General features: G+C 41.6%; 1 protein-coding gene across 17 annotated transcripts in view; it reads left to right on the top strand.

The window, feature by feature from the left end:
• The first annotated feature begins 6422 nt into the window (after positions 1 to 6422).
• The window catches only part of LOC118429641 (myosin-10-like), a 66270-nt gene continuing 50159 nt past the window's right edge, over positions 6423 to 22533 (top strand). For 7 of the 17 annotated variants that reach the window (XM_035840217.1, XM_035840213.1, XM_035840212.1 and 4 more), the window contains exons 1-3: positions 6424 to 7386; positions 8726 to 8882; positions 17678 to 17705. In XM_035840217.1, the coding sequence (XP_035696110.1) occupies positions 7045 to 7386; positions 8726 to 8882; positions 17678 to 17705 (527 nt within the window). In that variant the 5' untranslated portion in view covers positions 6424 to 7044. Of the gene's footprint in view, positions 7387 to 8725; positions 8883 to 17677; positions 17706 to 22533 lie in introns of all 17 variants that reach the window. The other 10 variants (XM_035840223.1, XM_035840211.1, XM_035840220.1 and 7 more) reach the window with 4 other exon arrangements.

Genomic DNA, 22533 nt, shown 5'->3' with positions numbered 1-22533 from the left:
ACGTCATGATGATGTCATAGAGAGCTATATGGCCACGCCCATTTGGGGAAAAAATGACAGAAAAGTGTTTTGCCCCGCTTGTAATTCGACGATTGTTGTTGATACTTTACAGTATTGTAAATAATGGTCATTTAAAAAGATCTGTGCGTGGATTTTGTCATATCATGTAATGCTGATTTTTTATGAATTTTTTCCCACTAATTTTTATTACCCCATATGCTACCAGCAATTAGGAGTACTAAATAGCACCATTTTGAGGCGTAAATTTCAAAATAAGATCCATTTTGACTAATTTTGATGAACAGTTTTTGGGGCGTGTCGCTCCGATACTCACATCGTGGTGGTAGTAGTGACGCAATCCATTTTAATAGGCCATAACAAAATCAAAATGATATTTTGAGGTCAGATTTGTATTCGGCATGTGCCAAAACCTCCGTATACCAAGTTTTGTTCTTGTATCTTCAAGGAGAGGGAAAATATGGTGTTTTTGCATATTTAATTAGCTGACTCAGATTTTATTGCCCCTGGAACTCAATTATTCAGGATTATTTATCATTTATGAATTAGATATGTAAATTTTATGGCCATAGTTCAATTCAGCATGTTACAAAACTCCAGTATACCAAGTTTTTTCCTTGTATCTTGTATGACTGCGGAGATATTGTTATCTTGCATATTTAATTAGCTGACCCGGAGAAATTATGGCGTAATTTTTAGGCTTTTGATGGCCATAACTCTCTAACGGTATGTCCGATTTTTTCGCAATAAAAACCATTCTATTTCTCTCACTAAGACCTATCCAATGATGTCAAGTTTGAAAAGCTGTGAAGAGTTTGAAATTTTTGTGTAATTTGAGACAGCTACTTTGACCTTGAAATTTGGCCAACAAATAGCAACATTTGATGGCCAAATTTTTGATTTTATGAAAATAGAAGTACATATCTACTAACATTGATGGTTATTTTTCGGAAAGAAATCTTCCTCGGGCATACCTCCTGGCTACCTTAAGGTACACATGGTGAAGCCTAAAAGGGTAGCTCTCTCGTTCATCCTTAAAAGACATTAACAACCATGTACACATGTACTTGGTAGTCACTATCCAATGTTTGATTATACTGCCGCTTGTATTTCTTGACGTAAGGGTAGACAGCAGTGAAAACTTGGATATTGACAAATAAGTGACTGAAATTCACTGGCACTAGGTAAACGGAAATCTGTCATTGCCACATAGGTAAACTGGCCACTGTATATGACTCAATTAATGGTCTGCCGGTTTGTTTATGTTGGTACCTGGTAGTCTTACGGCTTTAGAAAGTGCATACAAAGTAACAAACTTGTCCGTGGGTCGGGGTCAGCAAAGCCTTCAGTCCCAGAAAAACGGGTATAGGAACAGCTTTGTTGACTTTTCGTGCTCTAATATGAACTACTTGTGTCTAAACATTTACTCAGGCTGGGAACCTTCCTGCCAACACCATTGTTCTGGCACATGTGTCAGCTGGGCCCGGGTTGTGCACAGTGGACTTGGGCCGACAAGTGCAAACAGGCCGTCAAACAAACTGACGGTATACCATCGTCAGGTCACAGCGTCGGGGCGCTGCCTTTCTAGCCTGGTATCCAGCCGTATTATAGCTCCCGTGTCTTTTCTGTCCGCGAAGAGACTCGGGAGCTTTAAGATCATGTAATACAGCTGGATACCAGGCTACTGCCTTTCTGGTGTTGAATGGTTGCACTTTCTTGTGTTTGTTTTTTCTGGTGTCCCTTGTGAGCTACGAGATAACGTTATGCATGTTAGAAAGGTGAAAATCCATCGTAATAGAACAATCTTCCTTGTAATTGCTTTGCTGAAGGGAATGACCTGAAATTTGTATCAAAAAGGTGAACAAATATCTGTCATCACGATCTAGTACAGCAAGGAGTTTTAAACCTTTCACACGGTAACCTAAAACATTTAGGTGGCGCTTAAAGCCTTGTTTTGTGGTAAATTTCTAACAAAAAAGATAACGATTGTTTGCTACAAGATTTAACCGTCTTCTTGAAACATCTCTAAAATATCACTCCGAAACCACAGGAAATACTAGCAGCTACACAGCACTGAAAATAAATTTTTCCTTGTTTATACGAAAACAGATCTCTATTACATGACAGACCTTGGCCCAACTGATGGACGGCTACACTTCCTGAATACCATGATCTCCAGTAGTTTTAGAAAGGCCACGTTTTCTGAATTGCTCAGTTGGTGACAAACACGAAGCTGTGCGACCTCGAGACTAAACGGAAAGATGATGAATGCTTTCCAGTGGTTGGAACAGCGGAGTTCTTACATGCCAAATGTCATTCCTAATGGAAGACAGGGACACTTCATGTGACAAAAACTTTTACGTCAAAAGTTGGGGCGTGGATAGATCAACGAATTATATTCCTACATTAATAACGTCATATTTGTTTCCCTATCAAACTTCAACGGAGATATCGACTAACACCATATGCTTACACTTGTTGAGTTGCATAGACAAATGCATAGATTGCCATTATTATTCCAGCCAATTTCCCCTTCAGTTATAGCGGACAGTTACCTGTTTAATATGTCCAGACGGAATTTCCATTCGGCCTTGTCCATTTCCCGCTGATAACGGATCTGACGACGGGAGATATTCACAATTTCCAAGGCAGGGATTCAAGGACGGTCGTTGGCCTCACAGCTCATTACTCCACGTAATGAGAAACATGTGTCATTCAGAGGTCGAGTTCGTAAATATGAGAAATTATCCATTTCTGTAACAAATTACTCATACCTGAGATGTCGTTTGGGATGAGAAATGTTTTAGTCCTAGATCTGTGAGTCATCATGATCACTTCAATTCGACGAAAAGATGTCACACAAAATGTTTTCATGTCGACCGTCACATGAGCTTTTTGAGTGATTGAGTACAAGCAGGTAAATGCTAGGTGGAAGCTATCAATATATAAACAAACTATTAAAGTATATCGGCGAATCCGGTGTGTGTTTATCTTTACCTGTCTCATGTAACCTTGCCTTTACCTCATTGACATACCATTGAGTTGTGCTTCGGACAAAACTACATTCAGAGAATGCTCAACTCATCAGTAACTCTAGGCAGAAGTTACACGAAAAATCCAATTATCTACGAACCACTGACATGATAAAAGTACTATAATCACATTTCCGAAAATATAAACGTTTCACCTGCACACGATGCCTTTGAACAGCGACACTTAGCGGTTAGAAGGAAAAGTGCAACGTGAAGGTCCAACCCACCCCTACTTGAGGACCTTTAGCGTGAGTGTGCTGACTGCTGACATTTTGGGGGATTGATCGTTGACCTCGTACATTCCAAAAACAATTGGTGGTCTGTCTAAAGTGAGGGAAACCATTGCAAAATATTACCAGAGACCAAATAAGGCTGGCTTTACAAATGCCTGACTTTTCTTTGCACACCGTCAGAGGATGGGACGAGAAACTTGATTAACGGAGGAAAAATGTATTATAAAGTTATCCTAGATATGGGTCATAACGAGAAGAGGTGTGCGTCAAGAAAAAGAGACAACGTTTATTAATATTTATCAGCAATTATGCATTTTGCTCAGTTAACTTATACTTCAGTGTGTTCAGAGCTTTAGAAAAGGGTCTTTAGACTTTCTTCTCCTCGTTGGTGCGGTAAAGTTTTAGGTCAAGAATCCTTGTGCAAATATTTCCTGTTGACAAGAATGTCGAAAAGATTCCAAACTGCCCATCTCTGTGGCGGAAGTTGACATTGATAGCATTCTTGTAGAGTCAAACTCAAACCTGTACCCCAACCTGACCGGAACTCTTGGTTCCGCGCCCTGCTTCGACCATCCCCTGCCGCCGGTCAACGGTATCAGGATCCTCGCATGGGGCACAAACCTGCTGTCAAACGATAAAATTAACCCCACATGATCTTCAAGCAGATATTAGGGTAGAAAATCATAATATTCTGACTGGCAGGACTTCTCTGAGTGACAGCCACTGATTTCCAAGCAGATCTTACGGTATTTTTTCTCAACTTTCTAACTGTTACAGTCACCGATTTCCAAGCAAATTTGGGGATTGGAAATCGTAATGTTTTTAATGTATTTTCTTTCCTGTGATGGCTGGCAGAAATGCTTTGCTCAAAATTTACGATTTTTTAAAAACCCGAGCCTCCCGTCCTTGTGTCTGTGCCCCTAGGTTCAATGTTCTTCTAAAAGGTCCGGAAATGAGACCCCACCTTCAAACTGTTCGATTGTCACACGTTGATATATGTTGTATCATGTTGATATGAGATAGTCACAACATCTGTGTATCCTGTGAGACGCGGGAGCACGTACACGTATGAGAGAAAAACAAAAAAATAACTGAGGAATGCTTTACTTTTCTTTGTTTTATCTGGAAAGACTTTCAGTTATTCAATTGATAGCTTAGATTATTTCAGACGACATCATATCATGGCAATAAGGTAATGCGTTAGAAAGTAACCAGGTACTCAAAGAAGTTCCTGGCTATTTTACTAATGATCGATGTTTATAATGATGTGTTACAAATTGGGAAATCGAAGAGCATGTAATGCATAAACCACATAACCACAAGAATGTGCTTTCCTTGGTGGCGCCCAGCTCTTACCATAGCGAGAAGAGTTAACGTTAACGGCATTGTCCATTGTGCATTCACCTAGAAAATGTTCGTGCACTTGGACGGTCCTGTTAAGGCGCCTTTACAACAAACTGGGATAACAAGAACATTCCCTGTCCACAAGATCAGCTGTTATTTAATTACTGCCGTGACGTCACGGAGTATGACTCACTCGGTATGTCACGCAGGTATTCAAGGCGACATATCTGACATACTTTCACATGCACTCCACATTTTCCCTACCTTTATAATGAATGACTTACGCCGTACAGTCAAACCTACACGTTTGGAGATGAAGCTATATCGGATAATGTGTAATACCCGTTGAGAATTCATCGGTGAGTCACTGCGGTCTACCTCACCGGGTGACGTCACCGTCCCGACCTGTGGAAATGTAACGTTCCTTGTAAGGTGATATGCCCCGCTCACCTTTTACCTTATATGGTAAATTTAGAATTCTGGCTGGCGGTGTGCAAAGGTCTCGGGCCTGGAAGTGACGCAAAACGCGTTGAAGGTAAACACTTCAACATCGCCAGTATGGTGTAAACAATTCTGGACTTGGACAAATGGAGGAAACTCCGACCTCTTTCGGACTTTCCTTTTATTTCTTACAGTCGGTTTTCTAATGCCAAAGTTTCAAACGGTTGACCGCCAAACAGCTTGGCATGGCTTCTGTTGATCGTTCGCGCCGCCAGTTTTTATGAATGGCCCAATTGGGAAATTGGCATTCTTTGCTAAAAATAGCCTCAGTCAAAGTTTATGACCCCATTATGTTATGAACACATGTCAAGATGGACAGATAGTCAAACCAGGGCTGGCTGTACAAAGTAATGAGAATTCTGAGCAGACGCATTTTGTACACAACAATTCGTCAGCAGACGTGATTCTGTATCTATGCAGACCAGGTGTATCCCCTCCACCCCACCCCAAAAGAAACCTAGAAATGATACATGTACCCGATGTACACAGTCCACTAGTACTGACTTTTGTGGTTACTCCTGGGTAATTAATGATTAGAAGAAACAAGGGGGTGTAAGAAGAAAGATTCAAGAAAGGAACTACACCTGATATTCTGGACCTACACGACTCACCAATGTTAACAATAACCGGCTGCGAACTAGCGAAGAATTCGTCTCCCGAAACTTCGCAGTATTGGCTGCCATAAAAGTTCATAGTGAGATTTGTTTGAAAAGTGTAAGCGATAATGTGGTAACGTTAATTAGCTCAGTGTCAAACCATTTTTCTTCCCGCAAGGGAAACGCCCCTTATTTTGACTCACTGCGTGTGGTTTTACATTCAACGCAGAAGAACAAAGAAACACCGACACAGGTCGGCGTCTGACTGCAGCGTTTTATTTCAGGAACCCAGCTTGGGTTTCAAAATGCGGGCCTATGGCTGTACCCTGTCATACAAAAAAAAGTGGGACACTGTTATATAGGTTCACTCAGGTTGACTTTTGGACTTTGCACATGTCACGTGAGGCGTAAAAATTCAGATAGGGAAAATACGGTTAACGTTATAAGCAACATGACAGATACATTTTGGAACCGCAAGCAATTCACAACAACCGCGTAATGAAATCATACCCCGCAGATCGTTTCAGCCAGTGAATTGATACAACTGAGCAATCCGTGTGGGTGACAGCAAACACGAGGACCGATTCAAATGAGCAAACCAACAAAGCAAACCAATCAAACACGACTTCCCGCCTGCAGTGACCTCACAAAATGATGTCATGCATATATTTCCGCAGCCCAGAAACTTGACCCCGCTGACTTGGTGGATAGGATGCGGGCGTGGATGACTAGCATAGTTGGAGGAGTCGTCATCGCATGACAAAGGTGAAAAACAGTCCACAGGACAAGGTGGAAGGGTTTTCTGCATCTTCTGCAAGTTTTGCCGCTGTTGGAAAATAGTAGGAAAAGTTTAATCGCCTTTCGCCGGCTTACTGATCACGTGACCTAGTCGGAGCCAGACTTTAGACGTTATTCTCGCCATTTCAGGTTGAAGACTCCCTGCTTCTGTCTCGTTTGATTTCTCTGTCTGGGAGACAGGGTCTGCGGTGGATAACTTTTCTCGCCTGAGGAAATAATTTGAGGAAGTCGTGGATTTGGCTGTTGTGGGACCCGGGATCACGTGACCTGTCCAACCATCAGGCGGGCGCGGCCATCATCGTGGCGCAACAGAACAGGTTCAAATCCTACACCCGCCGTGTCTGCCAGCCGAGCACCGGCCAAACACGGCCCGCAGCGCTACGACGGACTCAACCCAACACATGAAGAGCTCACTGCTCGCTCGGTGAACACTCGACTCGTAGGAATTTGAAGTTTTTACGTCGTTTCCGGGACGGGAAAAGTTTGAGTTGTGCGGTGAGGACGGAGTGAGGGATATTCAAGATGGCGGACTACAGAGACGAACAAGAGCTGAAGTACTTAGTTGTTGATCGGGGATCTTTCGTCAACGACCCTGCGGCCCAAGCTGACTGGACGGCTAAAAGGCTAGTATGGATCCCTTCCGAGAAAGAGGGATTCGAGGCTGCCAGCGTCAAGTCTGAGCGCGGGGAGGAGGTGACAGTTGAGCTCGATTCGGGCAAGAAGATCGTAGTCAACAAGGATGACATCCAAAAAATGAACCCGCCAAAGTTCTCCAAAGTGGAGGACATGGCGGACCTGACATGTCTCAACGAAGCGTCAGTTCTCCACAACCTCAAGGAGCGATACTATTCTGGTCTTATCTATGTAAGTCGTCTGTTTGTACTTCATTTAGCGGGGAGCCCGCGTAGAACTAGGGTCGCCGACAGCCCGCTGTCGGGCTCGTACTCGTCCGTTTAGGCGGTAAATGTTTATGCTTCTTGTCAAATTTGAAAAATTTCTAACTACAGAGGCTGCACGTGGGGCCTGAAGACACAAGGGATGAAATATTCTAACTGCAGCTGCGTCACAAAGTTGCTAAAAATATGTCCGGCGGAGTTTAGGCTCCTCACGGTCTCCATTCGAACGTTTTTTGTCGCTCAACCGGAAGCCCGGCGGGGAGGGGCATGTACGCCGCGAACACTGCCAAATTCAGGCGATAACTGGCGTCCCAATCAGTTAAAAAGAAGGCCATACTATCGTAATTAGGAAATTATAACATAAGCAAGCCAAACCGATGTCGTAGCCCTGAAAAATTACACTGTGTTACGATGACAAACAAACCCGAAGCCGTTGGAATGTCGGAAATACCATAGTGCACTGGGGGGAGGAAGTCGCCCCCCTCCCCACGCTGCAGTTCACTGCTCTCTACACTCCAAATAAACTTGACTGTGACCCTCTAAACTTGAAGTTAGCTTGCAATTTCCAATATGGTTGACAGGCTATTCTTTGCAGTTCAAATTGACCAACTGGAAAGCATGTGTAATAGATGCTAGGAGGCCCATATTATGTCAACAAAATTTGGCCTATATGTAGGCTAGAATTCTGTTGCACTCGTTTTGATATTTACACATAAGTGTGTTCAATATTATGCAAGAAGGTGCATGTATTCGTTCAGACTCAGTAAATTCACCAATTTTTAAGAGCAACTAAAACACCAGGACTGTAACATGATACTGTTGTATACTACTAAAAAAAGTTGTGTTTGTCCATCTGCTTTCACACATAATCAGCGCCACTTTCTCGTCACATAGTATTGGTCGTAGTGGACACTTACCGTTTTTTTTATAATGAAGTGATTTTATATGTCAGTGTCATGAAAATGTTGTAGTAGCTGTTTCAGAAGAGAAGTAGTATTCAATTCAGTATTTGTATTGCAGAGGATCGTTAGCAGTGTGAAGTTACACACTTTCATATGACATGTACTGAACAACTGACCTCAAACACCAAGATGCTCTGTTACTATTTTGAGTTCACTTCTAACGCATAGTTGATTAGCCATGCAATGACTTAATCAGTGTTGATGGGTTAACAACAACTAAAAAGAAGTAAGTTTGCAGAATTTGGGATGTAGGCAATTAATATTAATGATTCATCATGCACAATTTTTCTTTCATTTTAGAAATGCTCTTTTTATCATTGTGGACAACTTTCTTTCTCTCCCTAGACATACTCCGGTCTGTTCTGCGTGGTGGTTAACCCCTACAAGAAGCTGCCGATCTACACAGACAAAGTTATCGAGTTGTACAGGGGAAAGAAAAGACATGAAGTTCCCCCTCATGTTTTTGCCATCACAGACTCTGCCTACAGGAGTATGCTCCAAGGTAAGCTTCATATTCATCATCATCATCTGTAAGAAGAAAAATATGGAGGTTTCTGCATTGTTTCATTTCCTCCATTTGTGTGGTTAGGAGTGTCTCAGCCCATTTGCCTATGTGAAAGGGTACATAATGTGTAGGTGTAACTATAGTTGTACTTTGTACTTGATCTATAGTGTACAGTCATATTTTCTGAGAAGAGTTCAATATGTTGTACATAAACATCCTGTTGGAAGTGGAAGAGAAAGGAAGACTCCTGTGTTTTTGACACGCCAGATTGGAGCAGTTGATAAATGGGTGTACATGTTGACCCGTCATATGGGTGATGGTTGTTTGGCTTGGGGAAGTTTGGCCTCTCAAATATTGATGTAGGTCCTTGGCAGGGAATGCCAAGTTCATGGGACAAGATGGTACATCGGAGAGATCTCTTCTAATGAGGGCGAACCCAAGTCCCATTTGAACTGGGGAGCACAGATATCAGGGAACCAAAAACCTATGGAAAATTTTGTACTGAAATCATTACAATTCTTTATCCATTTGTGATTGAAGCAATGATTTAATGAACGGTGAAGTGCACCACATATAGCTGTATAGTGGGAATGGCATATTCTGAACCGTACTTATAGGGTTATACGTTAATTCCTTTCAAGTTCTTGCAAGAGGAGGTGCATTAGTTCGGTAAAGGCCTCTGCGAGGTAACCTAACAGAGCACACTGGCTGTTTACTGAGTGCATGTTTCCCAAATACCTGAGATGTCTGCTAGTTTTTCCTGGGCACACACACACAAGGTTACAACTGGCTCCCAGATGTATGTTCTGCCGGATGTCACACATATTCAGACCACAGCACAAATGTACAATTCCCCTCTCCATCTCATATACCCCTAACACACATGGTTGCCATGCTTATCAGTGCTCTACCTCAATCTAACTTTCTAAGTTACCCAAGGATCCTAAGATGTTGTGAAAACCGAATCAGACGCGACTAAAAGGCTGTATTTGCTCTGTTGTTGATTTTGGAAATGAAGAATCAAGTTTCCCTTTCAAAGGCCCCCTGAGTGGCAGCGTGTTCCTGCTTTGGCACTGCACATGACATCATTATTCGGGGCTGTAGTGGATAATTTTTGCGCCAGGAGAACCGACTGGAAAAGGGAACTGCATTACCAGTAGTAATGAGGAGGGATGAATTTAGCTGTGGTTTACCAGTTGGTTGCCTGTGACCTTGGTACCAGGGAATGTGTCTACCCCTTCGTCTGGGAAAGGAGGGAAAGAGTGCAATTATTCTAGCACAATGTTGTTAAAACACATACTTGCAGCCATGTCATTGGCCAGTGTCCAGAATGACTGGCCAAGGGGTTAAGAGGACACACACAGACAATTGAAGTGTAAACTCCTTACCAAAAGTGAGTAGAATGGGGGAGAAAATCTGATATGGGCATTGTGACATCTGGCATCTTTATGAAAACCTCACTCAATGTTAGAAAGCACCAGAACTGCGCTTGTTCTACTCGGTGTGCAGTGTCTGTCTTGAAAGGCTCCTAGCCAAAAACTTTTAATGGGCACTGGAGCAAGAATGTAGTGTTTGCTTTCTCCTGAAATGGGGTGTTCTCTTGCTTGCTGGTACCACGAAAGTTAGTTAGCCTTTTAGATATAACATGCACACTGAAATAAACGTCACCATAGTCCCACAAGACTTGACTCCAACGTGATAGATTGCATGCAATTGTTGCCTGTGATTTCAGAGATTGTTTTCACACCACAGAATTAATGAAAGGTGATAGGGCTCGCATTTTTCTCTGGTAGCCAGACTGCAGGGAGCAGAAGTTGGTATAAGGATTAGGTTCTTTCTCCAACTGCCAGGTGTGGGATGGCATGTGGGACTATTGGTTTGTGCAAAGTCTTGATTTGCCCTGCTGCAAATTAGCTATTTGGTCGACACTGATGAAGCACCGTGGTACATTGTATACATAGCCCAAGGCATTGCCAGGAACAATTTATTTGAGACCTTTCTGAAGGTAGTGACACGCTACAACTTGGCCTCTGTGGTAATAATATACTAGTACCACTATTTGGAAATGTACAGTACCAACATCCTCTTCAACCTGGGACTTGCATGAGAGATCGGAATGAGATTTGCAAAGAAATTTGGTTCTTGGGAGTAACCAGATCCAAACTTAATGGTTTCCAACCCATTAGCAGAACCTTTCTTGGCATTAGGATGTGTCGAATTAAATCCATTGTATGGGAGGGGCAACCTGATTGGGATTTAGGAGTGTCTATTAGGGCTTCTTGCATTCAGGAAACATGGAATATAATCATACAGGTACAGTCAAGGTTTTACTCCATCACAAAGTGGTCACTTTCAAAAAAATTTATAATGAAACGAAGAATCTTAACGGAATTCTGAACATTGACGAGGTACACCAGGTGGACTCGTGAGCGAAGAAAGATTGGAAACAACACTTGCATATCACAATATGTTTATCAGAATTGGCGTCACAGTGAAATATGATCATTTACCCAATTGCATGCAAAATTCACGACAAGCTAATGTCATTTGTTAGTGGTGCAGTTGTCCCAGTATTGTCTGCAAGCGAGCACAAGCATAAGTTCACTGGTGTCTATTCTTAGCATAGTCAAGGTCCCCAGGGCTGACCTGGTGGCCCTGTGTCTTGCTCATGATTCATCAAACCCTGACAACTTGGCTGGTCATGCTCAGTTAAACTGCCTAGAAATTAATGACCACACAAAGTAATGTCTGCGCTGTTGAATGTTTCATTCCTGGTGTGAAAGGTCCATCATTAAAACGGGGACCACAGATTTGAATTTTGCATCTGAGCAAGCTTCTTTGTAGCTCTGCTGCATAACTGAAACAAACCAAAGGTACACTGCGGATTTGCCAGCATTGCAGTTCCGTAATTTTGCTTTCCATTTCTAAACGATAACAATACTGTGATTCGTTGCAGTTCTGAGAGATCAAACAAAATTTATTATGTATGACCTCGGATCTTTTTTAATGGTTCAAAAGGAAGCAGCTTTACGACATCATTAATACAAAGGAAGTGACGTATAAACAATGAAGTACTGTGTAACCAAGTTGGTGTAACCAAAGGCTGGAGTGATATTTATTTATGTCAGGACTGTAAGGATGGCAATGTGCTTGTACATGTCCAAAAAAGGGGCAACTTTAGGAAACGGAAGGCAGGGTACTGCAGGAATGCACCAACAGAGGAAGCTCTATGACTGTGGCAGGAATTTCCTGTCTGGATTTACATGAGTAATATTGGTTCAGAGAAGTCTGGTGTGCAGATTTTCTGTATTGGCCACACAGCATGCATGTGTGTGTATTCAGATCATGACGTACATCTTATTTGCTATCAGTCCCCCAAGGGTGACCTGTCATGTTATAAGCTTTACAGAGCAAAGGGTGGTAGCAGCAAATGCAAATAGATAGGGAATACGTAAAAGTTATTGTTAACCCCGGAAATTAGATATATTAAAATGAAAAACAGTTTTGAAAAGATATGGGAGTTGAATCCCTTATCAAAGTGTCTGGATCTACATGGTTTTTATCAAGGCCAGCCATCTGTTAATTTGGTTCTTGGTTTTACAAGGAAAGGTTACAAGTTAAGTTTAACTGGGATCAAGTCCTTGAGACGAGGGAGGCAAGGTTGCCCGCCACCACAGAGTTGAAAAGTAGGTTCAGATTAGTCAGGAATGAACGCTATTGTTCCGCCAGCCAATGGGAGTTCCCCATCCAGAGGTGGGGGAGTCTCGCCCAGTGGGCCAAGGGCTCTTTCCCCCTGTACATAGCATAAAGGTATGCACTTACATCACCAGGAGCCAATCAGGGCTCACTTTACATGCCAGCTTTGTTTGCGCTTGGTCTGGAATGCAGGTGCTTTGAAACAGAGACAGGGCGCCTGGTTGTTTCTTGTTGCGTTACAGTTATATAGAGAGTCTCTGTTCTCACATGTTGGGCGCAGTTTAGTCCAGAAAAGGATGTGCTAGACTATGTAGGGTTATATCAGACGTTTTTTTAGCTGTTGTTTCAGGGCTGCTCCCAGTGTATGCATCGTGTACCTGGAACAAAAGACAGGAGATTTGCTATGATGGATCACTTACATTCTGTCAGACAGGTGCTTGAGACCTGTTGTGGGTTTTCCATATGTAAAGGCAAGGTATCAAGCCATTGAATGCATGGCCTTGACCAAAATACCATGTTTACTTTGAAGTTGGTTTGTTCCTAGATAATGAGACTTACAATAACTAAAGGTGTTCTTTCTTTGGTTAAAAAAAGGTTACTGGAGGCTATGGTGCATGCATTACTTAATTATAGTGCTGTCAGTTCTATTGAAGAATTAATACTACGCAAAGCCTAGACACGTCATTTTGCCCGAAGCCCAAGATTTTAGGTCACTCAATATCCAAATCTACCTGAAAGGTGGGGAACGGGTTTTCTGCGCGTTAAAAATCTGCGCGCGCGTTAAAAATCTGCGCGTTAAAAAATTAAGTTGTGCATTGATAAATTCTTAGTCAGAAAAATGTGACCCCATAATATTGTTTTCCCTCTGCTACCTGAATTTTTGGTTTGAAAAGCCCTTATTTTTTTTGGTCCCTTGGGAATAGGTTAATTTGCATATCCAGAAGATTTCAAAATCACTTGAATTTGACACAAATACATGGAAAAATTACTAATATGAGGCTTTGTGTTGTAAAATATAACTGCTTGAGGCTTTTCTCCATTCTACAAGCTTCATTTCATCTTTTCTCAAGCAGATTGTTTCACATGCAGATGTCAACCTTTGTTGCGCGTTAAAACTTAACATTTAAGAATCACTTTAAAACTCCTGGATTATTTACAGAAAGGGATATTGTACTCTAGAATGCAACAATATGATACTTAATTTCATTTTGTGTTATTATCTTCAAGCTTTTAAGTTAAAAACTGCAAAAAAGTTTTCAAATCCCGAGGGAGTCAGCTAATTTGCATATTTTAACGCGCAGGTTTTTAACGCGCAAGTTTTAACGCGCAAATTTTAACGCGCACAAAACCCCAACCCTGAAAGGTGAGGTAGTAGTGAAGAGAACAATCAACCAAGAAACTGCATTATTTGCCCAGCTACCAATGATTTGTACAGCTTAGAGGCAATCTGCTTGGTTTGTTGTTGTTGACATAAGTTTGGGGGAGAGGAAGAAACATTATGAATAGTAGTGGCATTATTTCTAATTATATCTTCTTTGTCTTTGCCTGTGTTTGGGAGGACACCCTAAATAAAATATAGCACCACAACATTCTGATAATCTGAAGCTTTTGTTCAGTTCTCAGTCATATGATTTGCATATATTTAGATAGATAAGAATCTTGCATGCAAAATATGGTTTAGTCCACCTGTAATCCAAGCCAAGGCATTCGTGAAGAAAATGTTCTTGACGTCTGCAGCACCTTGAATAAAGAGCATAAGAAGACTTCAAGTTGTAACTGTTCAGTGATGATTATAGATTTCAGCTTCTAGGCTGTCACAAAATCTTTCTTTATAGTATGTCTGCAATATATTCATATTCATAAGTTTTTCCCTGGAACATTTATATACATACTTCTTTGATGAAAGCCCTGTATTTTCACACAGAATCAGAGAATGGTTGGTATGTACTAGATGTTGCCAGGATGTGTACCAAGAGTTTCCTTTGAACCTTGACCCATGGATAGAATGTCTTCTGCAGTATTGTCCTTACTAATAGAAAATTGCATTTATCTCATAGCTAGAAAGCTTGGGAAGACTCAGAAGTGTGATTTTATCAAGATAATGTGACACAAATGGTTAGTATTAGATTGGTTTCTTTTGCTGAAGTAAGCTAGAATCAGTGGAAATAGCTACACAAAGCATCTGGCTCTAGTTTATATAATCCTCGAATGGAACAGTGCCAAAGCTAGCTAAAGGTATCTACCAACATAAGGGCAGATGTTTCAACAGATAAGCTTATCTTTTTCCTTTCAATTCAGCATATTTGCTTATTATAGTCTGTAATATATATGTGTAACATAATAGATGAAAGTACTTAAGTGTCTGGAACATGTCCCAGTTTTAAACTTTTATCATGTGTGAAAAGATTTGGCTTGATGCTAGGCTTGTAGATGACTGTGAATTAAGAGTCATTAACTTTGTTGTTACAAGTGTTCGTAATGTTTGTATGATACAAAACACGTCATCACCTCCAGGAAAATACCTGCTGTTCACCTGAGTGTGTGATTTCTCATTCATGTACAGTAACTCCACTGAGTTATAGATATGACACACGATAGCATTCAGCCATTGCAAGCATTCCGCATTGACTCTTCTTCTGTCTGGATGTACAACCAGTGATTTATTGACATTCCTGAATAATTGAAACTACAGTCAGACTTGTTGCTTATCAGATTTGCTTGGGGGTTGGTAACCCCACTGTGGTCTTCACCAACTGTATGGAGGAAGGGAAAAATTGGGTAGAATTCCTTACAATAGGGAAAATCCACCCTCAAGGCCTGTGTCGTAAATCTGTAGGTAAACGTGAACCAGGCTGATGTCTGCCTGCAGAGTTATTGGACTTCGGGTTACTTTCACTGTCATGGGCAAGCCAAGGGCAAATCAACATCCCCCCATGGTACATAGCCTAAACAAAATGGCTATGTCTGCCTGGTGTTTTTCTTTCTCCTAACTCTAAATAACGGCACTGTCACTTGTTGTTGGCAACTTGGATTTGCTCTAAACAGCTTTCACATGGAAAGTGGCCATGTTTTGACCTGATTATGTCAATTATGAATGGAAGGCTTGACAAAGGACAAAGACATGTAAACAAGTAAATTAGAATGTTACTTTTTTTTTGTTCCTGCCATGATCGTAGGGGGAAAAATAATAAGTCAACATTTGACACTTCTTAAATGTTATCAATATTATGGACCAAATAGGTCCTGATACTCTGGAACAATTAATATTATACACAAATTTACGCCATCCTTACATCCATAATTCAAGTTGAAAATTAGTTTGTTTGTTGTAAATTTGTTAGAGCTTTCTGAAAAGAGCATTCTCTTTCTGCAATAGATAAGATGAAGGAAGGAAGATTCCCTGTAACCAAGGGGCCAAGGCTTCTCGGAAAACTATGCATGGAAGATAAGACATCAAGATGCCAGAATGACCACATGTGCTGGTGGTTCCGTTTTGTTTGACATTCCAGCCCAGGTTTTCAGTAAATAACGTGGTGGCGAGAAACAACAAATGCAGCTTCCCAAACTGGCCCTTGTTTGATCACCATTTGTCTGAACAGAAACTCTATTTTCATAAACAACCAAAGTCAAGAAGAGAAGGATGTAGATTCTGTAATTAGGCTGACAGGTAATCCTTGAGGTATCTTAAGTGTTAGCCCTTCAAAACCACAACTTTTCACCTGGTTGCTCCCCTAAGACTTGTCAACATTTCTGTGACCTTGTCTGCGTATTTCAAGGGTATGGTAAAGAATGCCTTCCTAGCAGGGGAGGTGAAAGGTCAAATACTGGTTCAAGCCAATCATCGTTGGTGTAATGTAGGGATTTATCTCCGAGAATGTCTTATGTGTTATTACACTGTGTAGATACTTGCATGGATGTCCAGTGCTCAATTTAGATGTTTTTCAACAAATTTAGCCACACACATGATATAAAGGTATTATTACCAGTTTACTAGCATGGCTCTCTCTGTTGCATCTGCTTGTTGGACAATGCCAGTGTCTGAAGCTAAGCAAAAGAGTCTCAAGATTTTAAAGGTGACTTGTTGGTATTGTTTGCCCTACCACTACCAGAACACAATGCAGAATTCAACAGTCAACATTCCTACCTGGCCGAAAGTACTCTATGCTACTACTGTGCTCTTATACTGCTTGGGAACAGTTATTCCGGCATTGCATGCTCATGATATAATTTGGAAGTGTCATGGGGTCACCTACTATACCATGTTAAATATTCAGATTTAGGAAATATCCAGATTTGTGATGTTGACCTCATTCTAATAACTTCTTGGCCTTTGAACTGTTCCCTGAAGACTATGTTGGAACAGTGTCATGAACTGGAAATTGGATAAACTTCCAACTGTGCTCCTGTTTCTGGTAGAGAATAAAACAGAAGGGGCTTGCTTGTTCCTCAGTTGGTTGCTTGTGTCATTCACTTAGCTCATCAGAAGTCTTGTATTGATTAAAGGGTTAAAGACTAGTCCAAATGGAGGAAATGAGCTTGAATTGTCTTACTTTAAGTTCACAAAATTGTATGTGGTGAATTTGTTATGTTATGTAGGATGTTTCGTAACACGTAGATGTACAGATACTGGTCATGTTTCTTAGAAATTGATTTTTGTGCAGTTTTTGTCTACTTCAATTATTGGTAATCCATAGAAGAGCATTTGTACTGATGTTCCATTGTAGATAATAAGTTGTCTTCTTTGCATTGATGACATGTTATGTGTACATAATGATATGTTTCAAATCTAAGTGATTTGTGAGCTGATTATTTTTGTGTTAAAAGTTATTTTGATTTCAGGATGTATGATTTTCTTTGACAGGAAACTGACTCCTTTTATTATGTATATATATATAGTTTTATTGCACAACAATTGTACGGGGTACAAAGTATGGCATCTACATAACTACAGTTCTATAACTTAACGCTTATCTAACTAATACAGAAGTTGTAGTATGAGATAAGTTTCTTACAGTTGTTGGAGGCTTTTACAATCATTGGAGGAATTTCTAATGTCTAAACCTTCTTTGATATATTTTCCTATATTTGTGTTTCAGATCGAGAAGACCAGTCCATCCTTTGCACGTGAGTAAAACAGGCTTGTTTTTTAGGGGGGGGGGGGGCATAACCATCATAAGCCACTTTTAAATGAGGACCAACAAAGGGTACTTCAATTAAGTACTGCATCAAGGACACATCTGTGCCAAAATTATTGTGTGTGTTACCCAAGAGCCATTATGATTTCATGTATGCATGATTGCACAGTGTGGGTACAAGACTTTACTGACAAAAGGTTTTTTCCTTTGTCAATTGCCTAAAATTTATATTGGAACAGACATTGTGGTTACTATAAGCAGATTTTGGACCGGATGAGGTGAATATATATTTGGAGCTGCATGATATATTTATATACTAGAACATTCCTTGTTGGCTAAAAGTGATGTGCCCTTCTAGAGAAAATTTGATAGATGATACCTACAGTCATTACGCAAAAGTGGGCAGGGCTATGATGTGTTGTCAGTATATGTATGGCTAGTGTTATTGTAGTCAACTGCAGGGCGATTAGGTTGGTACCTAAATGGGTGTGGTCAGCCCCGCCCTTTTCCGTCTAGACACAATAGATAGAAACCCTGGGGTGAGCTATAAGCTCCATTTTGAATAAAGAGTAGCACCAACATTTTAAAAATATTTAGTCGTGGAAATCTGACATTTGTGGCTTTGTTGATAACTGATCTAGATGCATTTTTTTGGTTTTATGTTGTTGTTTTTTTAGAATGCATAAACTTAAAAAAAAACAGGTGCAAATCTATTTTTGTTTATATCTCATGATGGGACGTATGTGACAGCACTGTACCCTTTGCATCTGTGCGCATGAATCCATTGACCCAAGTGCACCATCTTTCAGCCCATTACCTTGCATGCATCTGTACAAAATAGGAAAGCATGGTGCTACACCATCAATGGCATAAGTTGTTGGGTAGGGGCCAAGGGGATATACAACTTCTGCAAAGATCTATCCTTTGTTGTGTTTGCCTGATCCTTGTACTGACATATGAATACAGAGAAGGAAAACTGAGAGTGAAGGATGCAGAAGCTGTTTAGCATACCAGGTACATTGCTGGTGGTCACACAGCTTGAGGGACTTAGGTGTGGTATCTTCCTGCATCTCAGGAGGATATTCAGTGACCTAGGGTGGCCTGCCAAAGCTGCTATATCTGTCTTTAATGCTTCTGTAGAGTCCTTGGGAGCCTTGTGACTGACACTGAGTGATAGTGGAGTTGACAGTGACCCCTACATGAGATGGAACCATGTGTAACATAAACCCTCGGGCAGGGTCAGAAAGAGGAAGGCTGGAGTGGAGGGGTCACAGCATGACAGCCTCTCCTGAACCTGCAGAAGGAACTGCTGACAAGAAAGATACACTAGCTCTTGGTTTGTTGACATCTTCAGGACTTGTTGACAGATGACGGGATAGGAGAAGTCAGCTAGCTTTGATCTCAACTTTCCTGCTAGCTTTATTCAGAGAGAAAATGTCAAAACATACAAGCTGTTGTCCCCAAATATTCTGCTGTTTATTCCTGACTGTACTTATCTGAATGGTAAATATTTGGCTGGAATGAAATAAACAGGACTCTGGTGATCCCAAGCTGGGTTGACAGTGGGCTCATAGCTTCTGCCTTTACTTGAGCTCTGGAAAATGCTATTATCACTGGGAACTGTCATAGCAGCATCTGTTCAAAGTCACTTATTTTGAGAAGTGAAATGCCTTCTTTAGGTAGCGAAAATTGTGTATTCAAACTGTCCTGCATATGTTTTTTGACAAGGGTAACATAAGTTAGAAACACCCTCGATTTCGAAGCATTTTTTAGTCATCAAACTTAGGACAACTTAGTCATAGATGAATAAGTAATTCATTATTGATCTGACATTATAGAAATCATAGAATAGTTGTTAGTCTGCACCCCCACCTAACTCCTTCTGCTTTTCCCCCTACCCGTTCACCTTTTCCCCCGGACTTCTCCTTAACCCCCGCTGTACTTCATCTGTGCCCCCGTCATTCCTCTTTACCCCCGGTGTAATTCTGCTTTTCCCCCGCCCTTCTGCTTTACCCCCAATGGCCGCCGTCAACACGAATTTCACGTAGTCGACACGAAAATCGTTCGGAAAGTAACAATAACGGTTGCGCCACGGAACATGAAATAGCCTATGCTCTAGTACACATTCTGGGCCACCTTTTTGCCAAGTGGCGTTTCACAACTCCTTCCCATTCTGAACTGAAAAGCTATGTGCCATCAGCAGCGCGTAGTTTGTGGTGCCCCACGTACTTAAATGCAACTAGTGGTGGCCTGGGCGGTGGAGCGCTTGAGGCCGGGGTTTTGAGGCGTTTTTAGAAAATCATTAGGCTTGGCATCAAATTCAGGACCTTGTCATTCTTATAAATGCAATGGTGAAGTGATGGTAACAATATACTATGGGAATGAGGTACACAGAGAGTGCAGAATCAATTCACTAAAGTCAGGCACAGAATGCGTACACTATTAAAGGGTCGGAATCGTTCCATGTATACATGTAGCATTTGAAGTTTTCACTTGATGTAACAGATCTTCATAAAATGTTTGTTGCAGCATCTTTAATACGTCACGTCACGTATGCTGTGGTTTCAGTACCGTGCGTCTGTATTTGTGTTTGTGAAAAGTATAAGTCAAGGAAGGGTGGCTGGATCTTTGGCATGCAGAACGTGTGGGAACAGTCGAAATGCCGCAGGGCGTACAATACATGCGAGTAACAAGAAATGTATGAAGAGAGCCCATGATATCTTGGTACTAAGGGACTGTAAATGGACATAGCGAGTTTTAAAAAAAAGGGGTATATTATGAAATGTACTCTTTCTTTACTAAGCATACCGAGAAGTCACAGTGAGATAAAAAAATAGTTGGGTTCCACTATGCTGGTCAGGCTGAGACGCAGTGCCTATTCACGGGCACGACCTTGCTCCTCGGATCGACACGGAGGGACTTTTACCTGCGTTGTTTCCAACCTGGGTCGGTGTGTCCCTCTTTAAACAGAACAACCTATTAGTCCTGGGGTCCTGGGTAACCATATCGGTGCCGAACTTAGCGAAACGCCCGATCGTCACCGGGGCATACGGCACAGCGTGCCGGCCTCAATCGCTCCACCACCCAGCCTCCAGGAAGTACATGTAGTAGTGGAGTGCCACAAACGACGCGCTACTGAGGGCACATGGCTTTTCAGTTCAGAATGGGAAGGAGCTGTGAAACGCCACTTGGCAGAAAGGTGGCCCAGAATGTGTACTAGAGCATAGGCTATTTCATGTTCCGTGGCGCAACCGTTATTGTTACTTTCCGAACGATTTTCGTGTCGACTACGTGAAATTCGTGTTGACGGCGGCCATTGGGGGTAAAGCAGAAGGGCGGGGGAAAAGCAGAATTACACCGGGGGTAAAGAGGAATGACGGGGGCACAGATGAAGTACAGCGGGGGTTAAGGAGAAGTCCGGGGGAAAAGGTGAACGGGTAGGGGGAAAAGCAGAAGGAGTTAGGTGGGGGTGGTCTGTAGTGCATTGAATGCATCCCTGACAGGCCTGGAGCGTGTGTATGGTTTTGTGCAGAGAAATTTGAACCTAAGTCTCGATCTGTGTCCTAATTGTTAAAATCACCACACATGTTGAGAAGAACCAGCTGGTGTAGACTACGCAGTTTGTATCTGTAAATGGTGTAAACTTAGAGATGCATAATCACTTCGAGAACCCAACTCAAAATATACACAATACAGTCTCTGTCAGACAAATCTGACACACACGTCACATCTGCTTGACAAAGATGGGTGTGTCACCTGTAGAAAAATGTGGAACTTCCAGGTCAGAATGCAGGTAGATAATAGAAACACATATCAGGAAGGCTATAGATAAAGGGTACGCAAGTCTTTGAAGTCTAAAAAAAGTATTTTTGCTGTTTCTTGTTCGCTTCCTCTCTGTTGTTTATCCACTCTGCTTCTAAATCCCAGCTTTATGGGGAGGGCGAAAGAAATACCTCAACTGAACTGTTTAAATTTGGTCCCAACTGACAACTGATAAAGACTGTACCATGAAAAACAACCAGGCACAAGAGGGGGAGAAACGCAATCAGGAGATAACCCCTACCCTTATTTTTTTTATTTTGACTACTTGTGTGGTTAAATATAGAGCCCTCCGTGTGTTTTGTGTTTGTTTTTTTACAGCTATTACATATCAAAAATTTCATGTTGTACTGATATGGTATTGTAATATTATGATACCATTGAAAAGGACCACCTATACTTTAGTCTGGGAAGGAGAGTCAGAGTGAGATAGAAGTGGAAGGGATAAGGGTGATCTGGTTTCCTAAAGTTTGAAGTTGGTCGACCTCCCTGTCGGTTTATTTGTCTGAAGGACCCTTGAGCTGCTATCTACAGGTGATACCCCTCCAGGAGTGGTGCTGTTGTTGTTCCAGATTAGTCAAAGCGAACTTATTCCTTATCGCATAGTCTGAGAAAATTTAAACCAGCCTTGTTCCTGGGCCCTTTGGTTCCTTGCCATCGGGAGTCTTAGTATTGAACTGGAGTGCTGGACTGCGGCCAGGCATTCCACACAGCACATGTCTCTACTCTGATCCGAAAAGTGATGTCTGGCAAGGGTGGCCTGGTGCTGAGCCATTCCTGAAATGTCATAAGAGAAAAAGGTGAAGTGTTCACAAGAGTCATGGGAGTTTGATCACACTCTTGAACTGTGAAGATGTTAACAGAAGGTTGTCTGAACTGTCTTTCTCAAGCTTCTGGCTGCATCAACACACTGCAGAAAACAACATACCTACGGAGACTGTTTTTCTATTCTAATCCATACAAATATATTATTTTTTTGTTGCGTCTCTTCTTCTTCT

Source organism: Branchiostoma floridae, chromosome 13 (genome assembly GCF_000003815.2).
Source record: "Branchiostoma floridae strain S238N-H82 chromosome 13, Bfl_VNyyK, whole genome shotgun sequence".
In the NCBI taxonomy this organism is placed as follows: Eukaryota; Metazoa; Chordata; class Leptocardii; order Amphioxiformes; family Branchiostomatidae; genus Branchiostoma; species Branchiostoma floridae.
Note: the sequence above shows the minus strand (reverse complement) of the source record. Positions and strands in the feature narration are given on the sequence as shown.